Source organism: Misgurnus anguillicaudatus, chromosome 10, assembly GCF_027580225.2.
Source record: "Misgurnus anguillicaudatus chromosome 10, ASM2758022v2, whole genome shotgun sequence".
Taxonomy (NCBI): Eukaryota; Metazoa; Chordata; class Actinopteri; order Cypriniformes; family Cobitidae; genus Misgurnus; species Misgurnus anguillicaudatus.
In genome coordinates this window covers 22288939-22300053 of record NC_073346.2, presented here as the reverse complement: position 1 = coordinate 22300053, position 11115 = coordinate 22288939, and the positions used below count along the sequence as shown (strand labels likewise).

The 11115-nt window shown below is 37.7% G+C and overlaps 1 protein-coding gene across 1 annotated transcript; it reads right to left on the bottom strand.

The window, feature by feature from the left end:
- Positions 1–2981, bottom strand: klhl38b (kelch-like family member 38b). The gene is made up of 3 exons (XM_055211941.2): positions 1524–2981; positions 1341–1446; positions 1–1258 (listed from the first exon to the last, which is right to left on the bottom strand). Exons 1-3 carry the CDS (start codon positions 2916–2918, stop codon positions 969–971), a joined length of 1791 nt encoding a protein of 596 aa, XP_055067916.2. The 5' UTR covers positions 2919–2981; the 3' UTR covers positions 1–968.
- Positions 2982–11115: the final 8134 nt, after the last annotated feature.

Here is an 11115-nt window from a genome sequence, read left to right as displayed (position 1 = left end):
ATACAACAAATGGTTATACGAAGTAATAACAAGAAACAAAACATTTTTTATCAGCTATAAAATTGTTTGCAGATAATCTAAATCTACTAATTTGTTATGTTTGACTCTTTTCTTGGAAACATTTAATAGTAAAAAGTTGCATTCTATTGAATTAAATTTTAACAAATGTAACTATTGCTTTGTAAAAATTGTGAATAAATAATACATTTACAAAATGAAGGAATGTCTTTAAATAAAAGTGCACATGTACACTTAAAGTGCGCTACTCATATTAGTCTGAAGTGCTTCAAAGACAGTGTTTCATCTGAAATATATCTGTAGCAGAAAACACACACATTTAAAGGTGCAGTGTGTAATTTTTAAAAGGATCTCTTGACAGAATGCAAAATAATATTATCAGTGGTGTATAAAGACCTTTTTATAATGAACCATTATGTTTTTATTACCTTAGAATGAGACGTTTTTATCTACATGCACCGAGGGTCCCCTTACATGGAAGTCGCCATTTTGTGCCGCCATGATTCTACAAAACCCCTTAACGGACAAACTTTTTTACTAAGTTGTCTCCGTTGATGACATGTTTTTCCGGTGGCGGCTACCATAGTTTCTCTATGCGTTTCAAAAGCGAGGGGTGAGCAGTGGACTGAGCCGTCGGTTGCTATTCACAACCTCACCACTAGATGCCGCTAAAATTTACACACTGCACCTTTAAAAGGCAATATGTGCAACCATGTTTCTTTTAAACTTAAACTCCTTGAAAATGGAGAACATGTCTCAGTTTGAATGTTAGTGGTTACAGACTGACATTCATATTTGTGACTCTGTGAAAACCCAGCTAAAGCCAGTTTTTGGCGATTTACAGTTTCTACATAAAATCATCCTACATAATGTAAAGAACATTCTATGAAATTATAACCATCACATCTTTAATACTAAGGCCATATCAAAGATTGAAATCTTTGATACATTTATGTAGGCAGAGACTTGTCAGAGAGATAGACCAAGGGTACTGAACCATGGTCAAATAGCTTGAATGGTAACGTTCCCATTGATACCCATGAATCTGTTTTTGGGTCATAGCAGTCAAAACTGTCTGAGTCTTCTATATTGTCTTGGTTATTAATGAACCGTCCTCCTGTGACATACAGCTTGTTATGTACAACAGTAGCAGAGTGATGCATCTTCCTTGCCTTCATATTTTCACATTTTTCAAACCTGTTGCTTTTAACATCATACGCTATCATTCGTCTTGTATAGCCTGTTAAAATAATACAAAAATCAGGTCAATACCACTGTGGGAACATTATTTAGTACTGTTATAGTAAGATTAAAATATTTACCTCCTACAATGTAGATTTTATCATCAATTACTGCAGCTGGTGCACAAACATTCTTCACTGTTCTGTTCTCCACTCGACACCACAGATTTCTTCCGATGTGGTAAATCTACATTGTACAAACACACTTTAGTACCACCAAAAATATTATTAAAATTCCATACCATCACAAATGATGAAACAAACCTGGATCATTCGAACCGGTTTTTGCATGGCGTCTTCCCCTCCGAACACGTATATCCTCTGGTCATGTGCGGCCACAGCTGGGTGCAGAACTGCAGTGGGAATAGGGGCCATTGCCTCCCACTGGTTGAACATGGTGTCATATCGCTCTACCTGATTGGATATCTGACCGTCAGCTGTCAATCCACCCAGTACGAAAATAAAATGCAGGTACGAGATGCTCTGATGGGCGTATCTTGGCATCAGCATGGGTTCTCCAATTCTCCACTGGTTTGTTTTAAGTGAAAGTGTGTACACGGTGTTGCTAGGTGTGCACTTTCCTCCTGCACTCGTGGTTAAGCCCCCCAGCACATAAAGGATGCTGTGCATGCTGATGTACGAGGGTCGGTGGAGGCGCGTTGGAATTTTTGCCAGCCACTGCCAGCACCGGTTTTGCTCATCATAGAGCATTGCATCACGAGACGTCCGCTCCCCGTTCTTACGCCCTCCCACCACAACAATCGCCTCCTTACAGTTCTGCCGCCGTGGTGCCGCCCAAAGAGGCTCCAGGTCACCGGGACACAAGGTCCCGACAGAAAACAGTAGACGGCGAACAGATTCGATTATGTCTGTGCACAAGGTAGAGGACTGGACGAGAGGGTCACTGGCAATGAACTGAAAAAGATAGGACGGGTGGATGTATCTCAACCTCACACGACTGAACAAGTCGTGAATGGTGCCGCATCTAGAGAACGGTTCGTGGTGGATCCAAGCCAGAAGGGTCTCGAATACCTGCTCCTCCTCCACGCACAGTCTGTCGTCCTCCAGGTAGCTCACCAGTTCAGGTAGCGAAAGTTCACAGAAGTCCTCCGAGACCACCACATCCGAGAAGCTCCTCATCGCCAACTCTCTTGCTTTCTCCTGCAAGCTTGAACAGTGCAGGATTTCGGAAAGACGCATCATGCTCAGGCAGTTGTCTGAACTGAGCTGACCTTGGAGGAACGTCGAGCAGGCCTCGAAAAGTCTAACATACTGAAGCATAGAGGCAGCTTCCATTAGAGGAAGAACCAGCTCCATGGTGATGCTGATGGACCCCGTGTAAACGTAGTCCACGATACTTGCAAGGATGTCATAAGGAACCGCTTGCAGGTCTATCCGGGTCTTCTGGCTCTCAAGGAAGCTGCTGCAAAACATAGCGTAAAAGTAAGGGCTGCTGGACACCAGAACATTCCGGTGACATGGAATCCCCTTTCCCTCGGAGCAAAGGATGACATCGGTAAAAAGTTGCTTCTTTCGCAAGTTGTTCAGCTGCAGGGGGAGGGTGGAGATTAATTCTTTGTCCTTATAGTGCAGAACATCTGATATTGGACCATCTAAGCTGTGATAAAGATATGAAAGAGTTATACTGATAACAAGCATGTAAAATCAGGGCATCAGGCTACAGACATTTTAACGGAAAACACCTCTGTTTTTCAATATTTTACTATGTTCTTACCTCGACAACTTAGACAACTTATGACATACCTATTTTTTTCAATGCTTGCACTTTTAATCTTTGTACAGTGTGTCGTGAATGTGTTAGCATTTAGCCTAGCCCCATTCATTCCTTAGGATCCAAACAGGGATTAATTTAGAAGCCATCAAACACTTCCATGTTTACACTATTTAAAGACTGTTACATGAGTAGTTACACAATTAAATGGTGGCAGAAAATAAAACTTTTATTGGAGCCATAGGAATGAACAGGCTAGGCTAAATGCTAACACATTCAAGAAGTGCTGTGCAAAGATTAGAAGTGCATGCATTGAAAAAAGATAGGTATGTATTAATTCATCTAAGTTGAGGTAAGAACATAGTAAAATATTGAAAAATGGTTGTGTTTTCCTTTAAGTAACAATACACTTTATGTGAACAGCTATCACATTCCTTAAGGATGCTGGACTGCGCTTTTGATTGAAATTGACTTTATCTAAGGGGTTATGTCATCATCAGCTGTTTTGTATTATGGCATTTTGTCCTTGAAGATTAAGGAATAAAAATGTGGATATATTACCATCAAATGCCTCTAGTCAGTTTACATGTACTTGTTTACACAGACACATATATCCTATTAGCAAATACACAATCACATATTTAAATGATACTGTATGCCTAACCATTATCATGTTAAAATGCATTACATATTTTTTTTTTATAAATTTCTGACTGACATAAAGATGCGTTTAACATCATCAAAGGTACAGTTTTAATTGCCATTTGCACATTTTAAAATATATGTTTTTACAGATTAATAAAAAACTTATATCCAGACAACATATATCATTGCTAATATAACAATTCTGCAAGTTTGCCAAACTGTCATATATTCATCTCAAGACTATCCAGAACACCACAGTCTGCTTGCAGACTTACATTATAAGTCATTCAAATGCCATGCAGTTATCCACAGGTGCTACATATCTGGACTTATCTTGTCTCGGCTGACTTGATGCACATACTTAAGGATCCCACTACTAGTTGTGTATCATTCAACTTCAATCAGACTCTAAACGCTGCCACTCTAAAACTCTTCACTTCTGAAAGTTCTGTGTTTCTTGAGTTTAGCAGGTGGATGTTTATAGAGATCGGAGCGAGCATGATATGTTATTTGTTGTCCTGAAATCCTTCGAGAGGCCTCTGAGCACATACCAGTCTCCTATAAATAGAAAACTGTAGTCTCTGTCAGGACAGGCACTGTTTCCACTAACACCTATTCGTGGTAGACCCTCACCCTTCTTTTTTCCAACACAAGTTTATTATCGACGTCTGCATAGCGTGTCTGAGTTGCAACATGCTCCACCACGTGTGTATGTTTACTGATGGTGTAAACATTGCTTGGGCCCGAATGCTATTCTAAGAGTTTGCTGTGCACTTGGATAGGCCGTTCCATTCCTTAACTAAGCCCTCTAAAATCCAGCATTGTGTTACTACAGTGGTCGGCACTAAACATTGGACTGACAGAGGTAAGGATATATAACAGCTGAAAGCTTTATAGCCAAACTCGCAGAAGTAAAGTAGATGCTGAGTGATAAGTATTGTTTGAGTCATGATTGTTTGCTGTAGCGTTGTGAAGTTTCATTTCACATCCAGAAAGAAGAAAAACAAATCAAATTAAATCACCATTTATAGACGGTTTCAACAACATAAACAAGTGGCTTTCATGGAACACACGTAACTTCTGGTAAACTCCGCTAAGAATAAATAACAACAAAGTCCTTTTAAAGTAGTTTATTTATATAACAAGCAAAATAAACAACACGTAGATTGCCTAGGAAACCAAAACATTTGTTATTTTCGAAGAGGTATTTGTTAAAGAGTTCAGTTTAGTAACTAGTCAGACCATTAAACAAACAGAAACCGGAAGTAGGCCTATAGTTCCGACCAGACGGGTAGCCTAATCGTGTCACCACACGTGCGTCTATAATTAACACAGTTTTTAATGTTCAGGATTTTTTACATTATATTTTAATGGTTGGGGGTTATGTTTATCAAAAATAAAATAAGTAACGCGGTTGTTGTTGTCTTTTGGTTTGATATTACCTACACAGAATTTTACTTGAGCTCTTATCCTTTTCACACACATAACGTTACAGATTGAAAGTACACTCAACTAAAGGATTATTAGGAACACCATACTTTTACCGTGTATGGTATGGTACCCATTCCACCACATCCCAAAGATGCTCTATTGGGTTGAGATCTGGTGACTGTGGGGGCCATTTTAGTACAGTGAACTTATTGTCATGTTCAAGAAACCAATTTAAAATGATTCAAGCTTTGTGACATAATGCATTATCCTGCTGGAAGTAGCTATCAGAGGATGTGTACATAGTGGTCATAAAGAGATGGACATGGTCAGAAACAATGCTCAGGTAAGCCGTGGCATTTAAATGATGCCCAATTGGCACTAAGGGGCCTAAAGTGTGCCAAGAAAACATCCTCCACAACATTACACCACCACCAGCAGCCTGCACAGTGGTAACAAGGCATGATGGATCCATGTTCTCATTCTGTTTACGCCAAATTCTGACTCTACCATCTGAATGTCTCAACAGAAACCAAGACTCATCAGACCACGCAACAGTTTTCCAGTCTTCAAGTTCAATTTTGGTGAGCTTGTGCAAATTGTAGCCTCTTTCTCCTATTTGTAGTGGAGATGAGTGGTACCCGATGGGGTCTTCTGCTGTTGTAGCCCATCCGCCTTAAGGTTGTGCGTGTTGTGGGTTCACAAATGCTTTGCTGCATACCTCGGTTGTAACGAGTGGTTATTTCAGTCAAAGTTGCTCTTTTATCAGCTTGAATCAGTCGGCCCATTCTCCTCTGACCTCTAGCATCAACAAGGCATTTTTGCCACAGGACTGGATGTTTTTCCCTTTTCACACCATTCTTTGTAAACCCTAGAAATGGTTGTGCGTGAAAATCCCAGTAACTGAGCAGATTATGAAATACTTAGACCGGCCCGTCTGGCACCAACAACCATGCACGCTCAAAATTGCTTAAATCATCTTTCTTTCCCATTCTGACATTCAGTTTGGAGTTCAGGAGATTGTCTTGACCAGGACCACACCCCTAAATGCAGTGAAGCAACTGCCATGTGATTGGTTGATTAGATAATTGCATTAATGAGAAATTGAACAGGTGTTCCTAATAATTCTTTAGGTGAGTGTATATGCCATACTGTACAACTGAACACTTAGGCCAAAAATACTTTATAACACTGAAAAACATTATATATCATATTAATTGTAACATTTCTCCAAATTTAAAATTAAAATTGTTAAAACAAAAATTATTAGTTATACAGATGATTCTTATTATGGGCCATCAAAAATGTATTCTTAAATCTATAGCTCCATCTAGTGGTATACTGTCTAAATGTACACAAGCTGTCGCATGGTACTCTTTAAAATGGTACAGATATGTATCTTGTGGTACCAATATGCACTCTTTAGGTACAAAAGTTTACTTTATCCCCCTTCCTGACATGTTTATATACTGTATTTGTGGTGTTTAAATTACTATTTAGGCATCTTGAAGAGCTCCTAACCTCACATTGTTGTTTCCTACTACTGTGTGCATACATTGACAATAACGATTCATTCATTTTTCTGAGAGTGTGCTCTACTGTGAGAAGCATTATGCAACAATTGCACCTGTACTGTCATCTGTGCCCATAAACTACAATGTTGTTCTACAACTGACGGATGAAGCCACACACAAACAGTCTCCACATTGGTGCAGACACATAACTTACCTCTAATAAACTAGACATAATCAGGTCACTGCAGTAAAAAAAAATAATTAAATATGTTGTGATCGGTTTCTAACTTCAGTTTCTTTGTAAAACATACATATGCTGGAGAAAATTATTTAAAAACCATGCTTGATCAACCACAAAACAGTAAACAATAATGAGCCACCTGTTTATTCTTCATTAAGATCCTTTTTCTTTCTGTCTATAATGAGATTCCCAATATTTCTACTAAATATGCTCAAAAATATGCCTTTTTATAGGGATCATAAAGATGTTATGATTTAATTGGTATGAATCTATTCATCCATATAGGATCACACATGAGAGATGTACTGTACAATCAGTCATTATTGCGAAATAAACCCCAACACATTAATCATAGCCCAGAGCAAAAGACATTTATTTTGCAATTACTAGGTGACTATAAATTACCCTGCTTTGTGCATATCAGTACAATAGTACTAGTACATCCATAAAATAGTTAAAATGATCTTGTTACCTTTTTAAAGAGAGACATGAGCACAGCTATGTAGGAAAAACATGTTGAACAGTCAGTTTCATAGCACTACTGTCAAGTGGTCATTATGTACACATTCTTGATATTCCTGAAACAAAAAAGTAGAAAACCAGAATATCAGGTTCTCCTTAAAGGGTTTGCAATACATGCTTGTTTAAATCTATAGCTTAACCCTTAATATGACAGACTGTACACTTGCATTATAATTATGAAAACACTTATTAAGATTCTTTCTGAGAAATTGTACAAATTAACGCAGTCCTATAACATTCATGCATGTTACTGAGAGTCTGTTGTACATCTGTTAATTATATCTCAAGCTAAGTGCTTTCATAAAGCTTGTCCCTTAGGGAAAGCATTTCGACTGATAAACAGCTTATCAAACTATGAGTAAATATGGGTAACATTGACAGAAAGTTGAAGTTTGTGACCCATAGACAACCTCAAAATCTTCTGCTCTTCTGTGTTGTCTGATTTTTAACATTTTAAATGTTAAAGATGTACTTTATAGCTAGTTGTTTAATTTATATCTCATTTCTAATTTGCATTGCTGTGTCTTATAAAAATGATTCTTTGTAGGACATCAGAGGTGAAAATAGCAAAAAATTGAATAAAATAGTTACAAATGTATGTTCTTTACGTATTATGTAAAGAACAACAAAGTGGACCTAATAGAATGAAACATGATTTTGACATATATTAAGGCACAATGTCTGATGCATTTTGAAAAGGGGGAAGCGACAGCCTGAGATCACATCACTTTCATCTTTTGGTTCCCATAATGGACCTTCTTTCTGATCCTCCTCCAATGGCTTCACAACAGACGACATAATTTCTAAACACACCGGCATAAAACAACAACCTCTCTCTAAAAAAAAAATTAAAGACAAAAAATACTTTTTTGATTTTTTATGTAACTGGCAAATCATTAATTTGTTTAAAATATTAGTTCTGGTATTAATTCTGGAGTTCTGGTGTTGCTTCACATTATCATCACATCAGGTGGTCCCTGAAATAGTTGCAATGCAAAATGCAATAAGACCATTAGGAATAGAACAATGATCTTTAAAAAGGCCAGCGGTGTGTGCGTGACAGTGATATATTGCATAGTTTGCATTGCTCATGTGTAAATTTGAGGGGACCCAACAAATAGTGAGATAGCAAATTGGGTCACGTTGTGTCAGATCTGAATGACCTACTTCTTCAGGGATGTTTTTTCTGATATGGCTTAGAGAGCATGTTCCACTTTCAGAGTGGTAGGAAAAAGTTCTGATAGCATCACCACAAGGCAAATACCAAAGCTTATCTAGTTAAGCAAACAAACTTGCTGCTATGTCAGTCAGAAAGTAGAATGCAAGTGTTCGTAAATGCAAGAGTGAAATAAAACAAACCGATCATGACATTAAATTGTCTGCAAAACGCTATCAAATAGACCGATTTTGGAAAAATGTCCTGTTCCTCTAGAGGTCAGTGCAGTATATCTCTAAATATATGTGTGCAAAAGAATCTTATCATGAAAGTTATTAAACGTGTGGGTATTATGATTAAAATAATAACCTAAATGCCTCAGTGCATTAAATAATATTTATCACTAAACCATCTATTCAATAATGTTCTCGGTTAGGGGAACAAGCACGTTTAGGAGACGAGCAGATTGCATCATCCACTTAAATTAACATTTAACAATTTTCTGCAGTCAGTGTTTTTGTTTGGCACCTGAAAATCATCAATTTATTTTTATCTGTGCAGTCCATTCAGTTTTTCTGATATGCTTCATTGGCACAACACAAACATACGCACGCACACCATCCACCTTCGGCAATAATACACCTTTGATGGAGTGCAGTTGCCTTTGGAGACCTACTGAGAGAAAGAGGGGTCTTAAGGGGCTTACTATTAGCTGCTTAAAATTCTTCTGATGTAACCAGTACATACCCACTGGAAACAAACCGTGGACACATTCACACCAGTGTGCCACATTACCCCTATTTTGTTTTCTCTTGGTGGTCTTGTGTTCCAACCTTTTCTTCCCGAACAGCCGAGGAAAATAAATAATAAGTTCTTTCACTGAGTGAGGCAGTGTGACGGCAAGACAGCGTGACTGTTTATCTCTATATCCTTAGTGGTGGCGAACAGCTTCGTACAATGTCAAAGACATTCTGGCACAAGCTGTTTTTGGACTACAGGCTCTAAGAGCGATATAAAATGACATTTGTTGAGTCTGAACACTCTATGGTTGTGTGGGACCAATACAAAAATGTCTGCATGTTTAAACCCAACTATAGTAATTTGTGTGATATATTGTTTTCTACATAAAATCAATCTAATTTAAAGAAAACATGACCTTGATATCTTAAATACGGATTAAGTTGTATGTCAAAAAAAGAATTTCATGTGAAATCAAGGAGTGAAATCACATTCACAGGGTCACATATTGCAGAATTTATCAAAACAAGTCAAAATATCGTTCTGATGAGACGGCTATTAAAAAGCACAGCTCATATATTAGGACAGCAGGTGGGTAAAGGTTTGGGGTAGCAGTTGTAGGATTTTTAATAGTTCAGAGAGATGGATGCTTGGCTTGATATCACGCATTTGTCGATATACCCTGCGGCGACAGTCACACATCACCACACATGTCCCTGTGCTGGACCGAGCAAATACACAACAGACTTGCTGGACAGCTGTTACGTTACGTAATTAAGAGCTATGGCACGATCTGGGGTGAGAAGCCCTTGCATTGGGGGTGATAGACTGAGAGCCAGAGGCTAGCTGTTTGGCAGTCCATAACACAGGACTAAACACTGCAGTAGTTTAAAGCAGTGGTTCTTAAACTTTTTCAGCGTGCAGCCCCCCTTGTGCACGATGCATTCCTTCGCGGACCCCCCAAAGAAAATGTTGAAAAATAGTGCTGTTGGTAAGTAGACTTATTTTAAGGTTTAATTACACAGAATTCACGATAAATGAATGTATTTGAAAAATGTCATAATGGGGCCCCCAAGGCACCATCTCATAGATATATCTCCAAAGATGCCTCTAACGTGAAAGACAAAGTATTGCATCGAATACACAACAGATACACTATATTAGGCTAAATATAATAATAATAATAATATCAGACATTATTAAAATATTGTGACATGAAATTAAGTATTTAACGAATTCAATCATTAAAAGTGCACTAACACAAAAATATGTGCACTAATAAAATAAATGCTATTTTTTAAACCATGGTTAGGTAAAATATGGACAATTCCAAACATTGGGTTTAAATTAACCTATGCTGGGGTGTTGGCTGGGTCAAATATGTTACTTTAAACCAACTGTTGGGATTTTCTGTATTTTAGCCAACCATGGGTTCAAGACAACCCAACTTTTTTTAAGTGTGTTATCTTTTTAATGTGTGTGAACCTTCCTGACCATGTTCAGGCTAAAAAAATCATAACCTATTTATGATATTGTATAGCATTATGAACAGTTTGATTTCATTTTTTGAGATGGCTTTACAGTTAATATTAAAGAAATCATAGTTATATTTTCATAAACTGCTCTTTTTAATTGTTTAAATTGATTTTTAATGTTGAAAAAAGTGCCTTGCAAAAAAATGAGTGACAGCTGGGTTTTCACAGTCTGTGTGAATTTTTGACTCGACCTGTTTTTAAATTAAACAAAAATGGATTATAAAATATCAGAGCCTCATGATGAGTATACTTAAGTACATCGCGTAGTTAATTTAGCAAACATTAGCTGCTTCGGCTTAAATGTACACTGTCCCTTTAACTGTCTCTGCCTTGTGTAAACATTAC